The 19,818-nt window shown below is 36.7% G+C and overlaps 4 protein-coding genes across 5 annotated transcripts; 3 read left to right on the top strand and 1 right to left on the bottom strand.

Annotated features, from left to right (window-relative positions):
- The first annotated feature begins 5,321 nt into the window (after nt 1-5,321).
- LOC145226022 (double zinc ribbon and ankyrin repeat-containing protein 1-like) lies at nt 5,322-13,089 on the top strand. Of its 2 annotated transcripts, none has more exons than XM_080092259.1 (15): nt 5,322-5,537; nt 5,744-5,891; nt 6,058-6,193; nt 6,460-6,559; nt 7,683-7,758; nt 7,831-7,942; nt 8,167-8,280; nt 8,841-8,978; nt 9,599-9,816; nt 10,147-10,328; nt 10,825-10,928; nt 11,161-11,272; nt 11,492-11,631; nt 11,902-12,188; nt 12,599-13,089. In XM_080092259.1, the coding sequence occupies exons 1-15, from the start codon at nt 5,429-5,431 to the stop codon at nt 12,798-12,800; spliced, it is 2,178 nt and encodes a 725-aa protein (XP_079948385.1). In that variant the 5' UTR covers nt 5,322-5,428; the 3' UTR covers nt 12,801-13,089. The 2 variants fall into 2 exon arrangements, with proteins under 2 accessions (XP_079948385.1, XP_079948384.1); XM_080092258.1 differs by having other exon boundaries at nt 8,841-9,047.
- Nucleotides 13,085-14,263, top strand: LOC145226064 (uncharacterized). Its single transcript, XM_080092261.1, has one exon. The coding sequence runs from the start codon at nt 13,698-13,700 to the stop codon at nt 14,046-14,048; it is 351 nt and encodes a 116-aa protein (XP_079948387.1). The 5' UTR covers nt 13,085-13,697; the 3' UTR covers nt 14,049-14,263.
- A 176-nt stretch (nt 14,264-14,439) lies between these two features.
- LOC145226048 (EKC/KEOPS complex subunit TP53RK-like) lies at nt 14,440-15,506 on the bottom strand. The gene is made up of 2 exons (XM_080092260.1): nt 14,585-15,506; nt 14,440-14,489 (listed from the first exon to the last, which is right to left on the bottom strand). The coding sequence occupies exon 1, from the start codon at nt 15,286-15,288 to the stop codon at nt 14,599-14,601; it is 690 nt and encodes a 229-aa protein (XP_079948386.1). The 5' UTR covers nt 15,289-15,506; the 3' UTR covers nt 14,440-14,489; nt 14,585-14,598.
- Nucleotides 15,507-15,744: 238 nt separating this feature from the next.
- Nucleotides 15,745-19,701, top strand: LOC145204064 (fibrous sheath-interacting protein 1-like). Its single transcript, XM_080076482.1, has 9 exons — nt 15,745-15,989; nt 16,292-16,588; nt 16,760-16,904; nt 17,296-17,378; nt 17,436-17,588; nt 17,888-17,986; nt 18,110-18,283; nt 18,809-18,937; nt 19,103-19,701. The coding sequence occupies exons 1-9, from the start codon at nt 15,867-15,869 to the stop codon at nt 19,499-19,501; spliced, it is 1,602 nt and encodes a 533-aa protein (XP_079932608.1). The 5' UTR covers nt 15,745-15,866; the 3' UTR covers nt 19,502-19,701.
- The last annotated feature ends 117 nt before the right edge of the window (nt 19,702-19,818 follow it).

Here is a 19,818-nt window from a genome sequence, read left to right as displayed (position 1 = left end):
CGTTTCAATTTTATAACTGCTTATTCTGACTTTATACTAAACGCTTTAACAGGAGCAAGTGTAAATTACTTAGACCTGTAACGGTGTTTACTGTACTCTGAAGAAAAGTGTAAATGAAAAGGCTCCTAGAAAAGTCCACAAATTTGAAACGATTGTGTTGTATTTTGCCTCAACTTTATAACTAGTTTATTAATTAACTGATAGATAACTAGTTGAATAAAATTGCCCCAGTGATAAAAGGTCCAGATATTTTTGATTGATTGTGCTGTATTGCTATAACATTAGTACCAATATTATCGCATTTGACGTATTTTGTAGAAACGATTTTGTCTTTACTACTTACAGTACAACGTCGACACAGCGGAAAATGTTGTTTTCAAAACCATTTTTTGTGTTCAGAAATGTGCAATGATTTTCAGTAATTCGACTGGGCAATGTCTATTTTTGCCTCCAGTCTCAATTACAGACCGCGCATATTGGTAGTACTGTGTTCCATGCATCCTTCCTTTTAGCACCACATGTCTCCACATCCATAGTAAGCGAACGACAAAACGATATTTGACCTTGATGGTTTAAAACATACGCGGAAAGTTATCAACAAAATTATTGGTCGACGATTTTAGCTGCCATGTAAAGTATACTTGTCGCACAAACATTCGCATGGAAGCTTGTCAACCAGTCGATTCAAAGTAAATTATTCAACAAATGTAACTATAATTCAATATACGGCCTGCACCTAACGCATCAGTGGTAGAAGACACGCGAGACAAATATAAAAAAATGAGATTAGTGACGTTGTCCGACTTTTCATGTGCCGAAACAACGTACTAAACGTGGATGAACATTTGCCATACACAAAACACGGCACCAACTCTGTAATGGGCCCTAGCTTCAACTTTACACTTAAACCCTTTACAGTTTTCTCACATAATTACTGCTTCGTTTGTTTTAAAAAGACTCCCCACATAAACTAACAATAGCCTTAAAACCCCACCCAGTGAACAAAACCGGCGAATTTACGTCACCGGGCTTGGCGCTTTTTCATTTGATTTCTATTTACCGTTATCATGTCAATGAGCAAGCGTGCATATGCTGCAAACAAGCATGAAAAAACGTTTGATTTTGGTTGTGCTGAACCGTGACTTCTGTAATCTTTTCAATAGGCCAAACCAGGACAAGTTACTGAATTCAAGCCGAGCCATCTGAACGTGCCATAGTGTGTACCCGGCGTAAAATCAAATATCTAGTTAATAACTTACCGATACAGCACACACGTAAAACACTGCGATGCCGCAAACAAGTGCTTAGTGTGGCAAAAATACACTACACGCGCGGATTTTTATGGCGCCATATTTCGCATAATTCATGTTTCGTCAACAGCTTGATGAGCAACACAAATAGCACAAAAAATGCGCGTATGGAATCTTGTAACAAAGTGTTACAGCATGAAAGAGACTTGGACCAGTATTTAGTTTATATTTGTAACAGCCGTAGCTTAATCTAACTAACAAACCTAGACAAATCTTGAAGGTAGGGAAGAATAGGACTTTTAACAAATTTACACGTATGTTGCTAAGGGTTACAGTCCTGGAATAATTTAATATCAAGGGATCTTAACCTGGGATGCTCCGGACGTTAAGGGTACTTCAATGCTTAGTTATAGAGAAATATATAGAAACATTTTCAACACGATTTGCGGAATAAGAAATAAATAAGAGACATATTTATTCATCAGTTTGTGTAAATAACGTAAAGGTTGCGGGAACCGGTAGTATATTTCGAAGGGTGCTGACAGAATTAATGGTTAAAAATCACTGTGGATAACTATATGGGATGTGCACCACGATCCGATATCTTCTTTAGTACAAAAAAAGCGATTTGAAATGATCAAAATAACAAGAATAAAAGATATTAAAAATGTCGATGATTGTTATTCAGCCAATGCCATAAACTAACCTTAATATCCATAGCCTGTTTATTTTTCTCATTTCTATTATGTCACAACAGACGTTTTACAGGAAATCTATAAATAAAATCGAAATATCGTTTCTGAAAACATATCGGATTTGCAACTGCAGTCTATTTTAGGAAACTGTTGCTATTGTGCTGGTGTAGAACCCTTGCAGTGTTAACGAAATGGGTAACTTCATTTGGTCAATTGTGTGGTTCATTGGACTTCTAATCGTCGGTTGGCCCATAGCAGGAATATTAGCAGCATTTTATATCTTCTGCTTGCCGTTCGTCGTCTGTGTGGAACCCTGCAAAGCGATTGTGGAGTTTTTGGAGAAATGTGTCAAGTTACCTGTCTACTTTGCTGAGCAGATGAAAGAAGGAAAAGAAATGTGTGGATAAAGTTATACTAGACTGCTTCAAAACTACGTCGATCGTTATTTCATTCAATGACCCATAGCCATTCATTGAAATTTCTATTCCTGTAATTTTAGAATTCGCGCATGAAGAGGCGAATAAATCCATGTTATGTAGGTTTTTAACTTTTTCAATGTTTTTTTGGAAATGTTCGCATGTGTTTTTATTAATGTGCTTCCAAACGATGATCTAAAGTTATACGATGACATAAGATTAAAGTTGTCAAATTTTGGTTTATTGTCTGCCTAATTGATGACAAAATCCGCTAAAAAAATAAAAAGTGTGCTAATAATAAACGTCCATTCAACTCAACTATGTGTGGTTACTACAGCAAGTTTAACACAATCGTTACCGAATACTTTCAAATCAGATCACTCAACATAAATGTTGAAAAGCAATTAAACGGTGATAGGCTAAATATACTAACGATTCTTTAATTTGTAAAAACCTTGTCACCTCGCATCACCGTCAACATTTACCGTCCTAAACGAACACAAAAGTCATGTACAAAAACCCAACCCACCGTAAAACAGGGGTTGTAAAATTTGCGGGTTGTAAATTTCTTTTGTATGGTGCCTGTGACGTCATAGTTTTAGTGCGTTTTTCGATTTGATTCCATCGTAAATTTAAAACGTTTAAGCACACCAGTCTGTATAGCAGTCAACGTAACTCATAACGCAAAAATCGAATTTTGGTCGGTTGCTTAGCATTATGCGGTGCATGCAGTGAAAAAAGTGCAACACGAAAACGATTTATGACCGCAACGAAATAATTTGAGTTGTTCTGTAGTATTAGAGACATCACATAAATTGTAGGAAATGCTGTGTTTCGCTATTGGAAAGTGATCTCGCATATTTATGGCATGTAGGTAACAAGACACCACAAGCAAAGATATAAATAGCAACTACAGTCTGAATGGGAGGAGTGGACCATTTAAATATGGTTACGGTCCGACTGGTAACGCTGTGACCTTAGGCTATGATACAAGACTGCAGCAGATCTTGCAACACGCTTTACGCTCTGGTTACATCGGAATTCAGTCAACCGAAGTTAGTAATGTCTGATCGTACATAGGTGTTGCCGAAGAATTTTGATCTTTACAACAACTAGGTGTCTGAATAGGTTTGAAATGTCGAAGGCTTCGTAAAGAGTAAGAAACTTTCCACTTAATTTTAAAGATTACTTTAAGATACTTTAAAACAGTTTTTAAAATTAAACAAATGTGTGTAGTCTTGCTGATAGCATTACTTTGCTTATTTTTAGTAAAAAGCTCTGTTTATATCAGTCAGAGTTGACTTCATAGGACAAAATCAATAATTTAAGTTGTGCATTTTAGTTTTGCATGATAAAACAATGAGGTCGTTCAAAGCTCAGGTAAATGTAGTACCTATTTAGCTTATTACACAGTAGCTTTTGGCAATTTGATGCCACTGACTCGGCAATTAGGACAGGGTGTCAAGTCAGTTTTTCAACATATTTGGCAACTTCCGGGTGTCTGTGATGAATTACCCTATAGCCGGTCTAGTGCATTGGGATTTACCATAGAAATACCTAGCACTGATAGCGTAGTGATGAAGTAAACCTAGCGTAATAATGAAGTAAATATTTAGAAAGAACAGAACAAAGAAATGTAAACAACATTTTTTTGAATAGATTTTCATGTCTGGTGGTAAATATGCTTCGCGTGTTTGGCATGAATTTTTCTGAAAAAAAGCATGGCTCGTCTGCTATCTTACACCAGACAAAGTTTGTACTGTGAAGGGATGATGTCCGTTTAAACTAGTTTGACATATTTAAACTAATGACTAACAATCTCTATTTTTGCAGCAGAACGAATAAATCGATTTACAAAACAGTGTGCCCGTAAATCATCAAACTGAAATGGCAAACTGTGGATGGTTGTGGTCCATTATTTGGTTCCTGGCGCTTCTGGTCATAGCGATTCCGATTGGCCTACTCTGTGCCATACTTTACGTGCTAATATCACCGTTCAGCGCCTGCTGTAGTGGGTGCGTGGAATTTACAAATCTTCTACAAAAAGGACTTCAACTACCATACAACTGGTCGAAGAATATGGTCCAAGGGCACCAACCCTGCTAGATGAAACAATATATGGAGTGCATTGGCCGTATAGCCTTTTGGCCTCATGAGAAACAATACTTGAAAAAAACTTTTAAAACCTATTTCATTTTGATGATAATCAAAATACTTTTCTGTACTTAAATGCAACTGCTTTACATACATATTTGTTTCAGTCTTCAAATACATCCTAAAAATATGGTTTATGGCGTGTGGTGTTTTCGTAATCGATCGCAAAGAATAAAAAAACGTAACCCTGTTTTTATCTTCGAAATGGGGCTATTGCGAAAGTTAACGTTTTCCTTCAGTCAAGTACCTCTACAGTAGACCAGTGTTTTTCAACACCGATTGTTAACAGTAAAAAAGTATCTTAGAAATATTTATAAAGCCTGCTTTACTATGTAGAAACTTTAACAGGTCGAAGTACGAAGGAAGAATACAGTTTTGGTGACTTAAGTTATACATACAGCAACCAACCATGCTATTAAAGGCGGGTAAAATTTACAGCTTTAATACAATAATAACATATTTTGCTAAAACGACTTCAAAAAAGCAAATTTGAATTGTTTTAGAAATAGAAAATAAACAGCTTGAAATACGCAAAAACAACTAAAACGCTGTTTGTGCAATTTCGATTTCGTTGCCCAGGCGATGCCAAATATTCTTTGATCCGGGTCATTATTGTAAAACTAACCATATTTGAGTTGATAAAATATAGACTCAGAGTCTTGAATTATAATCTAATAAATAAAGCAAATAATAACGCCAATAAGCAAGAACATCTCTTTCACGTTACTGTTTAAAATAAAATTACAATGGCTACACTGACGACCTTATGGACCAGGATGTTTTGAATAAAAAAGCTTTCACAGGGCCAGCAAATCCAGACAGTGGCTATTGCATCTAAGAAACGAGCTTACCTACTGCTGAATGTGTTTCTGCCAGGAAAGCGGTATTTAAAGCTTTTTTGTACTGTTTAAAAATGACAGCCGGGTCAATTAGCGTCCCAACTGTTATGCCCTTGAGGCTGCCAGTTGCAGGAAAATCTAAAAACCACATCGATTCAAATACGAAGATTGAAATTCGGTCAGGTAAGTTTAGAATAGAGTGCTTTAGTTAGTTGGTTTGTTACAGTTTTTAACTTGGTGAGCAACATTTCAGAGTATGATAACAACCCTAAATACTTTAGCAGGTATTAAATATGGCATTAGGAATATAAATAATTCCGAAAATTTCAGAGGTCTGAAAACAATTTTTGTGTGTAAAATTAGCATAAGCCTATACTCTCAATTTTTAGACACTCCTGGCACAAAGATCTATTACACCGTTGACAACACACGTCCAGACCCTGACAAGAGACTTGGTGAAAACACAACTCTTCTGTACAGAGAACCATTTATGTTACGAGATGGGAAGCGATCAGTAAAAGCTTTGGCTAGAACCAAGTAAAATTAGGTTTATATTACGGACACATAAATAAATGGGCTGGACTGACCCATTATTGAAAAACATTAAAAGCAGCTGTATTTTTTATCCAACAATAAATAAAGCCATGGTACAATGTTTGTTTCAAATGTTTTTTAAAATAAAGTTTACATGGTTTGCTTGCAGGGATGGGAGGGAGAGCAATGTTGTTACCAAAGTGTTTACAGTGGAATATGCTGAGTCATTAACATCATCAGATTCTGAGCTTGATGGAGTTGATGACTTGACCAATTTCCAAAAAGAAATGGATCGCCATGAAAAGGTAGAAAAAATGATTTTATTCGCTATGTCCTGGTTATCGTAGTTTGGTGCCAGCAGCATAATTTGGGGAAATGTGCACATCTTTTAAAATTTCCTTGTCACCTTTATTGTAATACATTTTGGGAAGGGAATAGTGCCCCTTTGCATGTTTGCTGGAACAGTAAGTGTCAAGATTATATACATGACAATACAACACAGCAAATAACAGAACAATGCATTTCTGATCTGTAGGCTTATGTTTGTAATTGTTCTTTATTTCTTTTATAGGTTGAATCAAAACTTATGACATCATCCATATTGAGTGGCAGAGGTCCCATGAGAGGAATGGAAGCTTGGAATGATATACATGACCCCACTCTTGGTCATGGTACATATAAAACTTTTTTCATTTATGCCAACAAATATTTATTATACTAGGACTGTATGTGAACACAAACACTTATAACCAGATTTGCCATCAACATGGAGCCCAAAATAAGAACAACCGAAAAAATAAATTTTATGCTAAACAAAGCAAACAGTTTTGAACAAATCTTTGCATTTATATGTTCCATGATCACAGGGCACATTTTTTCATATTTTCTTTTATGATTTTACAAAATCTCGGTGCAAAACCAAGTTTGTATATTATGCAACACGGGATAACAACAATAATTTTGTCCTAGACCAGGGGTTCTTAAACTGGGGCGCGCGCCCCCATAGGGGGCGTGAGAGGTTCGCAAGTGGGGCGCAGCACAATCTGGCTGTAAAGTTTTCACCTGCAAACAATTGTAAATGAATGTATGGAATAATGTCGGCGCTGATTTCGAACTTATTGTTTGGAAATCAAGTAAACTCTTCATTACTGTGAAATGGATGTCCAGCCCACGAGGCGATTTTTATATGGGCGCCAAGATATGGTCGTTCTAAAAATCCACTTCAAATCTGTTAAATTGTATAGTTAGTCTCATCTTAAAATCCTGGGCGTTGCAATCCCATAAAAGTAGGTAAATGACCTCACAGGCCATAGTTTGGTGACCCTTGTGCTATATAGTCGGTGGTACATTTTTATTTGTTCTTAATTTCGCATCAGAAATTGCCTTGACTTTTAGTGCATCAACAATTTCTGGGCGACATATGCCTACGTAGTTTACAAGAATACTACGTCGCTCTGTGCTTGCAAAAGCCTTCTTTTTCACAACTTATCAGTGTCGAAGTGGCTTTTTCCAACGTTCGGAACCAACGTGACAATAGCTTAAAGCGGACCTACGATGTATGTTGTCTCCGAAAAACAAGACAAACATCATCAGTGCTAATATTTGTTTAGGGGGACGTGAGGTAAAATAAATAGTGTCAAGTGGGGCACGACCGCAAAAGTTTATAAGCCCCTGTCCTAGACATTGCCTTTGTAATAAGGACAAATCTTACAAAATAAGGTCGGTATGGCAACTTTGCTTAAATAGCTTAGCAGCTGTTGTGTATACTTTGCTTTGTAACATGCTTTTTTACAGACACCAGACTTGGATTAACATCATCAATGCAGACTCCACAGAATCAGACCCCACATTTTGACCCACATGCAATAAGGTAAATAAACATCTAAAGCTGGGGTATATATTAAACTGAAATAAATTATTTGTTACACATTGTTTATTGCAGATGTGTACACTGTGATGCACCACAACCAAGAAACAGGGATACAAGATTTTGTGCTGAATGTGGAAAGCCTGTACCAGTGGATCCAAACTTGTTTCCAAATGAAAGTGGAAGTGTAAGTTAATGGCAAGCTATGTATGATTTACAGACAGTTGTACCAATTAACCTGTTTATTCAAATGTCTTGTTACCTCAAACACATCATATATTTACACAAAAAGTCATCTTTCTAAATTGTAGCAGACTCTCACACTTTATTTCTCCCATTTGTTTCTCCAAAAATAGTTAAAACAAGCTTTCTGTCCTAACCATTGATTATAAACTTTTATTTGTTTTGCAGATGGGCATGTGTACAAAATGTCGATCTTATGTTCCTCTCAACCAAGCAAAATGCATTGTTTGTGAGGAGCCTATCGGTCCAAAGCTTAAACCTGTATCAAGTGTAAGATTACAGGTAGGTGGAATTGTTTTGGAACACAATCAGCTTTAAAGCATAGTGCGCCAGGCCTATTAAAGGCGTTGTACTGAGTCAGCTGGTCTTCCAATCGATATAGTTCATAATTATAAAAAAGTAGGCATTTTAACTAGTGCAACATCTATTATGTACTGACATACATAAAAAGCTTTGTGTTTCAATTGATTTTTTTGTGTTTGTACAGCTATGTAGCTTGTGTCTTCTTACAGAATAAAAGTATGTGCATTAAAAATATGTGATTGTCAGGCCAATGTTGCATTGCACGTAAGTTGAACTTCGCTGTTATAAATCACCCCATCAATTTGGTTTATCGGCAGTGGTGGGATTCAGTCGGCTCGTATCGGTTCTATAGAACCGTTTCACGAAATTTTATAAAATCAGCGAACCGGTTAGCATTACTGGTTACTGTCAATGAACTTTTTGTAACAGAATCGGCTGGAAAATCTGACTTACGTGATAGAACCGGCTGACAAAAAAATTTGAATCCCACCACTGTTTATCTATATCATAATTTTACATTCATCGATGTCACTTTTCAGGACGAAATAGTTTGTGGAAGCTGCGGAACCCACAACCCATCCCACCTCACACATTGTGCTTCCTGCGAGCATCGCTTTCCTGCACCAATTCACACTGGTTCAAACTCCCCACCGTTACCCAGACTGGACGGTGAATTGGTAAGATGTCCGTCCTGCTCAAGGGTGAATAACCCGGATGCAAGGTTCTGCGACTGGTGTGGAGAAAAAGTGAGTTTGTAAAAGAACTTGTATAGCATAAAGCTATCCATGCGATACAGGCAAAAAGCCCACAAGCAAAACATTAAATATTTTTGTTTTATTACAGGCTGAACGGTAAAATTTCACGCTTGTAGCAAATCGAGCAGAATTTAAAAGCAAAAGTTCTTTTTAAGGGCAAAACCCTAAAAATCGCACCTGGATTTTGGGTCGAAATGTCCCGAGTTTGGTAACTTAAAACAAAACGGAATGACTAATAGAGCAATTTTTAAAAATAGATAGCCTACACCTCGATCTTCGCCTAATTCGGACAATACTTGAGATTCAAATGATTTGTAATATGGTAAGGCTTTAACTAATCGACATCGGTACCGAATCCGTATTGTTGCCTAACCCGAACAACTTTTTGGTAACGGGTCCGGATTAAAGGATTACTGGATTTACAAAAGATATTTAATGTTTTGTTTGTAGCCCGGGCACGGTTTGCCCAGATCGCGCCTGACCACAAATTAAAAGCCCTCAAATGTCTTTTTGGTATTAACATTAAGCTTTCTTTTCTTCAGCCTATCCCAGAGCAGAGTCCGTTGGCATGTTCTCTGTGCAAGCATAACAATCGTCCCTACTCGAAATTCTGCTCTCAATGCGGCTCCAAATTCGTGGCACCTGACCGCATGGATCCAAGAAACTACGATTTAGGCGACCAACTACACACTACACAGTTTGACAAACTACCAATGTGGCAAACTATCCCGCTACCCACTCTACCTAAATCACCAACCAAGTAAGAATTCTTCATGCTTCCTAAATTTGCCAATAAATTTAACTGCTAATAATAATACCCATTTTTGGCTGGATGAACCCAACGAAAGTGTATGCTTTAGAATGCTTGAATAAGTATGTTTCATAATCACACAGCTTAAAACCTACCATTAGACTTGTAACTTTAATTTAGGCTATTCCTGATAACTTGATCTTTTTAGTTGCCTACAATAAACTATTTTATTTATCCGGTCTACTTATGTACCATACAAGTTTTAACTTCGGACATATTGTGTATGTGTATCTGGGAGCATATTGAAAATATGAACATATTCCGATCTTTGTTTCGCAGTACGAGAATAGTTCGCGCTCAAAAGGCCCCAAGTCGTGAAGTGCAAACACAGACAGTTGGGCTTTTTTACCCAGGAGGAAAGAAAGTCAACCAAGAGCAACAGATGATGCAAGAAATGATGAATCAGGAACTGCGCATGCGCGACAAACAACCACCACTGACTGCCATAAGTCCCGGAAGAGGTAAATGATTTGTGTGCTTGTTCTTTGGGCTTAAAAGATTGTTCCTGGTGGGTTCATGGGTCCTTAACCTGCTTCTGTTTTCAAAGAATTAAAATAAACTATTTTTCTTTAGAATTGTTCTGGACAATGTTGCTTGGTTTAACGACGCGTTATGGTTGACTGCATAAAGGAAATCCACGTTAGGAAATCCGCTTTAAGCTTGCAAAGTCTTATATGTAACTGGCGCTATGGTTGACTGCACCAAGCTTGTTATGAAAACCAATTTAAACGTGCAAATTCGTGCATGTAATAAATACTTTGGTCGACTGCACAAAGTTCGTTAGGAAACCGATTTAAGCACGTAAAGTTGTCCTTGTTACCTGTGCTTTGTCCGATGGTCGATAAAACACTTGGAGATGTTATTCAGGATAAAAACGTATAACTACGACAAGGGCTTAGTTCTACCCGTAAAGCAGCAGGACTACTTTGTAATTTGACTCTTTAATTTTGAAATCAGGGTTTTGGCGCAAACAGATGGATCACATATGCGGCCACTTACGCGGTTACACAAACAACAACGTCGAATTCCGTTCAGTAATCGGAGAACCCAAACTTGGCAAGGTGAGATCTTGTGTTAAAGTCTCTGAAATCTAGCTTAACACTTACTGAAAATCTACCACTAAATGTTAAGCATCTAGTTACTAGATTTACTAGATTCTAGTAAATCAAGCTCAACAGTAAGGTAAACAATACACTTCTGTTTTTTACTTTGTAATGCAACTTCATTTGCGCTTATTAAGCAGATATACAGGTCTTATAAACCCTTTACCGTGTAAACGTTTTTTTTTTTCAGATTCTGGGCACAGCTATAGATGAGGGGGAGGAAGAAATAATTCTGAGTGTGACCTTTGCATTGAAAGGTCACACAGAGTTTGCTGATGGCGGAACACATGGACTGCAACGGGGTAAGAACAATTGATATTTGTATGTAACTGTTCCAAAGACAAAACGTTACATCCCTTTACTAGTAACAAACGTAAAAATTTTGTTGGAAAGTGTTCGTTTTTGTAAGTGATTGAATATCTTTATTCGAGTGTGTAAACTTCGCCCAATCGCATTTATCGTAGAAAAATATACTTAGCCCTTACATTAGGCTACTTACAGTTGTACTTTTTTGTTGCCAGATATTTACATGTCGAAGAAGAAGGTTGCGTTTGGAAGCACGTTTGAGAAAGATGAGAACGAATCCGAGAGGGGAGGGAAGAAAAGTAAAAAGAAGGGCAAGAAGAAGTCTTCGTCGCTTGCCAGAGAGGAAAAAATGAACGTACGAACAAATTTTGATGATAATCGTAGCTATTGAAATGTTCATGAGTCTTAAATATCCCAATAATGGAATAAGCAATTGAAATTAAACATTAGATGATAACAAGAACTCAACAAACGACCACTCCCTGGTGCGTTTGGAAAACTGTAAAAGCCTTTTTACTGTGTTTCGAAGAAAAAACATAATTTTAAACTATCAAGGGGTTCTCTTAACTGAAAGTATCAAGATTCAAGTATTTTCATTTTTATTAACGAAACATACTTTGAACAGCCAGAAGATCGACTTCTGATCAAAGAACTCGGACCCAGAGGTAGTGGCCGAGCGGACGAAATTTCACAACTGATTAAAGAGGGCGCAGATCCGAACTGTCAGGACCCGGATAAACGCTCCGCCCTAAGTGTGGCGGTCCGAAATAAGCGAGTTGAAGCTATCCGCGTATTGCTGGACGGTGGAGCTGACGTTAACCGAAGATCAGGTCCTCAACACAATTCCGCCCTTCATCATGCTGTCAAGCTTGGTCCATCAGAAGGCAAAGAGATTGTGAAGTTGTTACTCGAGTAAGTAATACTGTTTTGTATTTGGCATAAACAAGTTCCATTCGGTGCAGCTGGTGACAATATGTTGACCGTATATAACCCAGTTTGTCGAAAGTAACAGGCTGAAAAGCCCAGAAATCACCTCAAAAACAAATGCTAAAATAACTGTAGGCCATACCTACTTGAAAGAAATTACTTTACTTTAGTTTCAAACAGTAAACTAAAGTTTGGAGTTTTGCCAACTTTACGTTGTTCTAACATAGGAACCAAGGTTAATTTACCAGAGGTAGATTATACTTCTCTTTGACTGTAAATGCGTCTTACCAGTAGCCTACATTGTGGTACATTGTTGTTAAGTACATTGTTAATCTATTTGCAAGATAAGAAAAATTTATTGTTTTTCCGATGCGAAATTGTTTGTTGTTTTTCAGTTACGATGCAAATTCTGACGTTAAGAACGAGCAGGGCCTAAGTCCGTACAACTTTGCGGTCAGAAACGATTACAACACCATTGTGGCCCTTTTCAACGAACCAAAGGGAAGCAAAAATGCACAACCAAAGAGAAAACCTCGAAAGAAACGTCAAAACACGTCTGAATTGAGCAGCAGTGAAAGTGATAGCGACTTGTTCTGAAATTGTCAATTTTGATTGAAAGTAGTTGGTTTTGAACAATGTTATTGAACCGCACCACAACGTAAGGATCGTCACGTAGAATAGACTTTGTTGAATGTATTACGTGTGTTTTTGGAAGAATCGTAATTTTTATCGGGATAGCTGCTTATATCGTAACTTATATGTATTAAAACAAATTGGGTTTCGTTTTTGCGGTTGTCTTTGTGATGTTATTTCATATTCTAAAAAATACTGTGGTACTGTACAGAGTGTAATAAAGTTGTACGACATTAAACTTGGATAAAGTCGATTGGTAAGGTTGGTCATATTTGCATTTGGGTTTTGTTGGCACGAACACCTCATCGTGTTGCTAGTTAGCTACATGATATTTCGATCTATCCGAGTAAAGCTAATATTGTCTAACGTAGTTTTTGATTAAGAATAGGGCATGAAGTTCAAAATCATCGTCTAAAACGTTTGCCAAAAATATAAACCAATACAGGATTCTATACACCAGGCCCGTACTCAGAACAACGCCCTATAAATCAATTACAAGGCTTTGCTAGTGTAAACAAAACGCAGTGAACCTTATTTGTGATTGATGGGTTCTCTGGTGATAGGACGTGCTACTTATTGCAAGTTTTGCTCCAAAGTAAACAAACACACAAATTAGTACATGCAACACCAGAATAGCAGCAATGGCAAACCTACGCTCAAACAAAGCGAGTACCCCGGAAGCAAAAGGTCTCGCGGGACCATTACGTCATCGAAACGTAATCCAGTTGGCAGGTTGGGCCTTGTCTGCGTAGCTTGGGTAAATTTGCCAAGTCATTGGTGTCTTGAGTGACGCGCAAACGGCACGCCTCCGCTAAGCGTAGTAGTCAGCTAGTCGCTTTGTAAACCACTGCTGCAAAAACTATGGGGTCGTTTCAAGGTAAAACTTACAACACGCCTGAAGAGGCAGAAGCGTTTGTTGATGAAACAATACAAGCTCACAAGGTTGTAATGTTTACGAAGCGATTTTCACCATACTGCTACAAGGCTCGATCTGCATTTAAAAGTATTAAAGTGGAGTGTGTGGAAATACTGCTAACTGGGCGACCGGACTGTCAAATTATTCAGGACGCCTTGTTGAAAAAGACGGACGCGAGAACCGTACCAAGGGTGTTTGTAAACGGAAAGTGCATTGGTGGTGGTAATGAAACAAAGGCCTTAAATGAGCAGGGAAGGCTGGAGCAAATCGTTTTGGGGCAGCAAGCAGAGGAATAAACATGTCAACCTTCACAACCTACTCTGTAAAAAGAAAATGTGCTGATTTGTCGAGCTTGCTTTTGTACACCTTTGCGAAGATTAAAATGACTACCTATTCATGACAACATATCCACTTTGTAAATTCCAGCATAATTATGTATACCTCTAATTCATTTTCTGTTGTTATTCATGTCTGTGCAAACGTACATGTGAACATGCTTTTAACATTTGTACGAGTCATTTTAGCTGTATGAGAGTCAAAATGAAAAAGTCTAGTACACTGGTATGTAGTTGATTAGGTAACAGGGATTTCAATATGTTTCAAATCATATAAAAGTATAATCAGTTAAAGAACAATTCCTTTGTCCTAAATTATTTGACATAGGTGCTGCACATAGTTTTCCTGAAATCCAAATCAACCTTCCTTTAATCCAGTGATATCCAATATCAATTTTTCGTCTGGAAAATATACAAAACATGATATCACATCAAAAAGCAAAAAAAGTGAGGGTTACATAATTTTCCAATGACAACCAAACACAATTTTCACAAACTTTTTGGGTATGTATTATCCAACCATTGTGCGCTTTCGGCCCCTCATGCGAACTTCATCAAGTTTATTTATAACAGGGCTTGGGTTTTTGGAATTGTCTTTATATGCCTGAAGAAGTACATTAAACAATTGTTCTGAGCCTGGGTGAGTGCTAAGAAATGCTCTTTCCAGCACATACAAATCAACACCCTTATCTTCAGGCATAGCAGAAGAGGAACTTAACCCAAAATCAATCATAAAAATATTTCCAATTTTGTTGGATTCCTTGCTGGATTGGTATATCATGTTTGAAGTTGTCAAATCTCCATGGATAATATTTGCATCATGCATTATTGCAAGAATTCTTCCAATTGATTTGATAACTGGGTACAAATTTGCATAGCCTTCCTGAGGGTTCAGTTTCTTTTCATTGGAAACAAGATCTCTTACAGTTAGTCCATTAATATGTTGTAATAATAAAATGTTTCGTACAGTGTCAACAAAATATATTGCAGGAGTACAAATTCCAACTTTTCTGCAGCGCTGTAAGGCCCGAATTTCTTGAATTAACCTCTTTTTTGTAAGTTTTTCATCAATTTCTGGTAGTCTGTACTTTTTTGAGAACCTTTCTTTGATGATAACAGGTCGGTCACAAAATACACCTTCATAAACTTTAGCCTCAGCTCCTTGACTGATAATTTTGGAGTTTTGGCAGTAAAATTCCATGTCAAGCCCTAAAATTAGGTAGTCTCAAATGAACTTTCAACAACGGTTTGGCTTCATATAGAATGTTTCAAGAAAACAACCACACATGTAAAATATAATGGCTTTCCAGTTCCACGATTACTTTATAACCTTAGACGAAGTCTATATAAAACACGTTGTTTATATCATACCCTTTGCCCTTAGACAACATACTTCTAGAAAACACTTGTGCCACATGGTTTATACTTTATAATACACAACCATAGAAATTTTAACCACCAAAGACAAAATATTTTATTTCTAATCCTGTCAAGTCTTAAATTGATAACTATTAGCACTTTACTGATAAGGTATAAACAAATATTTTTAACATAAATAACAATTAAAACAAAAACTTGCTTGGTATTTTGTTCTTCTATTGGCATGGTCAAAGTATAAACTAAAAGCGTTGCTTGTGTCTGTGGAAACCAAACAACATTTAAAAGTTTTGAGTTTGACAAATGTTATTTCTTGAAATTTGATCTTATCCAAACATTGCAAGTTACAAACTTTGCAGGAAATTGGGAATTATATGTGTAATACTAGATTTTTTTACTGAGATGGATATCACTAGAGGGGAATTTAAAGACTTCTCGCAAAGTCAAAGATCGTCTCGTATCGGTAGTAGATTATCATCACGTGGAAGTACGTCTGGATCAATGGAGTTGTTATCCCCAGACTTGGTAAACGAACAAAAATGTTTTGCTTAATTACAGATTCAACAATTGATCGCTAATCGTATGTTAAACATTGACTGAAGACTGATTTTAATACCCATAATATATAAATAGTTCTATAGTTCTACAAAAACCATCTCAATTGATAAGTTATACAAATATGTTTTTTTGGGTTGAACGAGATAATATTGATAAGACTGTTTCTGAAAAACAAGATTATGTCTTAGTTCAAAAACATGTGGTAACCAATGTTTTTGATCAATATTTGTATTGATTTTCTGCCTCTTAATTATGTTTTCTTAATCCAGAGCAACTCACAATACCATCAAAATGAAAAGGAATCTTCTGAAGATGGTGACAGTGAATATTTTTCAGCAGAAGATGAGGATTTAAATGTTTCTAATACTGAAAAACCTGGCCAGAATGCTACTAGAGAGAAAAGTAGCAAGGAACAAAGAAGTGTGAAATCCTCTTTTTGTTCCACAAACTCTTCAGCACACTCAAATGAATCAGCTGAGTCTGAAGATTATGAGTTGCAAGAAGCTATCAAAAAAATGAGGAAACTTGACAGAATTTTGCAGAAAAAGATAAAACTCGAAAAGGAGGTATGATTGTCAAATTTTAAAAAATCAAACCAAATATATCAACCGTGTATGTAGGTCGTAAAATAGTAATTATTTTTGTTACTTAAACGCTTTTTTTGAGTATGCATACATAAACAAACTTTCATTTGACTTTTAGAAATGCTTTTTAACTATTTTTACATAATACTCCAGGTTAAAAGACAAAGGCTGTTGTATCAAAAATCATTTCATGAAGGCCTGGCGCTAATGAAGGTTGAAAATGGATCCACTTACAGTGATGCTGATAATAATACTTCCAAATATTTATCTTTGCTACCTCCACCTCAGCAGCTTGATGGTAAGTTTAACTTAAAAGTTTCGCAGTTGTAAACACCACATGATAGTGTGCACGGACACATGTTACCACCTGGTAATGCATTATTCATGAACGAAAATCTACTCTCTACTAGAACTTTTTAACTTAGTGCTGACAGTTAAGACTATTCAGCCTGGGCTGACAGTTTGATTGGTGTAATCGCATAATTTGGTTTCAAATATCCTTTCAGGATGTACAGTCGTACCATGAGGTATTATGCAGTATTTGGTTGTAACGTTTTTTATTTTAATATCTGTCTCCTTAAATGTTATAGTTTTGGAGTTTCAAAAATTCCATAACCTACATTTTTAAAATGTTTTTTTAAATTGTAAATAATAACAAAATTGTTTCAAATAAAGTTTGTTGCTTAAAGTGCTATTGGAAAGAAATGAAGGTGGCAGTGACTTTGAACCAATATTCCAGACACAATTTCAGTTACATGGGTCTTCTGTTGAGGTAAGTAATTCAGCAACATGTTTATACTGTTGAACAACACCATGTTCATTTTATTAGAATGATTTACGACCAAAATCAACCAATGATGTGCAAAGAAATGAACCTGACACTGACAGTGAAACAACAAGAAAAAAAACTACATCTGCTACATCGAGGCAATCATCAAACAAAGCTAATAAGGACACTGATTTTATACAAAGGAATATTGAGGTGCAGTATTTTAGAATGCTCTTCATATCATGACATATTTTTTTCTGAATGCCTGCTCTGGTGCTTGCTACACCATTCCATGTAAAAAAGTGTACAAAAACACCTATAAAAGCAAATAACATTGCAAACTGTTTTGAAGAAAAAGAAATTTCAACGTTGATAACAATATGCGTAGTTGGTAACAGTTAACACTATAATACTGCAGTAAGCAATATTTTGAATATTTTGCACTTTTTGAAAAATACTGTTGCAATTGTCATGTGTTATCAATACTAAAAATACTCTTCCTCTCCTTTCAGTTGGCAAAGGATGCTGCCAATTTGGTCTCAATGACAGCTGAGGAAAAACAAAGATTGTCTGTACTATTGGAGGACATTGATGAGGTTGACATTGATCTGGTAAAATACACATTTCAATCAAATATATATGTGATAAACGGAACAAGTGTATTGGACTGATTATAACTATTTAATTATAACAAAAGAGTTTTTAATTCAATAACGTTAATATTTATGTCACAGGAAGACTCATCACATGAACTTGCTGCTTTATCATCTGGTGAAGGTTACTTGCCAGACCAAAGCGAAATGCAAAGGTTGATGCAAATTGATGAGAGACTTCAGACTCTACTAACTGCTGATGTGTATCGATCAATATCAAGTACACCAAGATCAAAACATCATATACAAAGCCTTGTGAGTATTGCAACATGACCTGAAACACTAAATCACTTAATATAGGCATTTTGCATTTGCAGTACAACCATGTTGATGTATTAAGTTGTCTGTTTGTGTACAATGTTTGTAAGTTGTAAAGTTTGTTTAAAATTGAATTTTCACTGAAGCCTGAATAGAGCCTTAATGTAAATTAATATCTCGGGAATTGGCCGACCCGAGCCGAGCAGTCGCAATCTTTAATGCTCGGTGCTCGGTCGAGCAGTCACATGAATTAAACCGAGCATACAACAACGGAAATAATGCCGACCTTAAAAGACGTTTATGGAAGAAAACATGCTTTGAACCATCTCACCCGTACGCAGCACGTGTGACATCGAGAATTTGAATACAGGCTTGGCAAAAACATAAGGGACTTTTGAAGTAAAAAATGAAGTACAAAAAAAGATGCTCGGTGCGTGACCAAACAGAGCATTTGTGGTTTTGGCCCAAATTCAAAACAACAATAAGCTGTAACTTTTTCAACATTGACTTTTATTTACACAGATGCATGCCAATGTAGAACTAGCCACAAAATTTTCTAAGGCTGACTTAACAGAAGCTCGTAATCCGTCCCAAAGACTAGTTGATGTGGAAGAAAGGTTATCAAAACTTGACGAAAAATGGAAGGAACAGGTCAGTAAAACACATCACTGCCATAAAATTGATTTATGCATGAAAATATACTCCTAGCAACAACTGTAGTATAGAAACTAATGTTACATTTGCCTTCATTAAGCTTGTTTGGAAACCCGCGTTATTTGATTTGAATGGACATTTTATTTTTTCTGTTTTTATTAGTTTAGTTCTAGCGGTCCCCGGCTTACCGACGACCAGCTTTACCAGCTGCTGTCAGAATGTTCCAGAAACACATCACCAAATTCCCTTACTACATCACTGGGTTATAGGGAATGGAACGATGACGACACTCTGACATCATCATCGTCACGACTTAGTTCGGTTACGCTTCAGTCGGCAAGCGAGGCCAATTTCGACAACGAAGGCAAGGAACTGTCCCAGAGCCATGACACCATATCTCGAGAAGTTTTGGGCGACTTGTTAAAGGATGCAAGGACATGTTTAGGTTTAGATGACCAAAGCCATGGAATAGGTGGAGACACAGACTCCAGTTTGCGAAACATTGGTGAAATAGAGGACGTTGAAAATGTTGATATTAGTGACGATGATACCAGCAATTGAAGATGTCATAGCGATAGAAGTTATGTTGACTGCTGTTATTGTACCACATTAAGACGAGGAGATTTACTTAAAGCGACTGCCTACTTCATAAGGTCGCGTAAAAGTTAAACGCTTTATTTTTATTTCACACATTGTAGGCCAACTGTATCACTGTTTAACTTTCAAATTTTTATGCCAAGTAAAATACTGTTTTTATTTTATGACTGGTTTGTCATTTGTGTTGCAAATTAGTTTAAATGGCATTGATGCCTCTGACATTTGTAATATTTCATCAATTTTGTGCAGCCATTCGAGCCTCACTGGTCCAGACCATTGAT

This window comes from Phallusia mammillata, chromosome 1, assembly GCF_965637545.1.
Source record: "Phallusia mammillata chromosome 1, kaPhaMamm4.hap1.1, whole genome shotgun sequence".
Lineage (NCBI taxonomy): Eukaryota > Metazoa > Chordata > Ascidiacea > Phlebobranchia > Ascidiidae > Phallusia > Phallusia mammillata.
The sequence above is the reverse complement of the archived record's forward strand: the minus strand, read 5'-3'. Positions and strand labels throughout refer to the sequence as shown.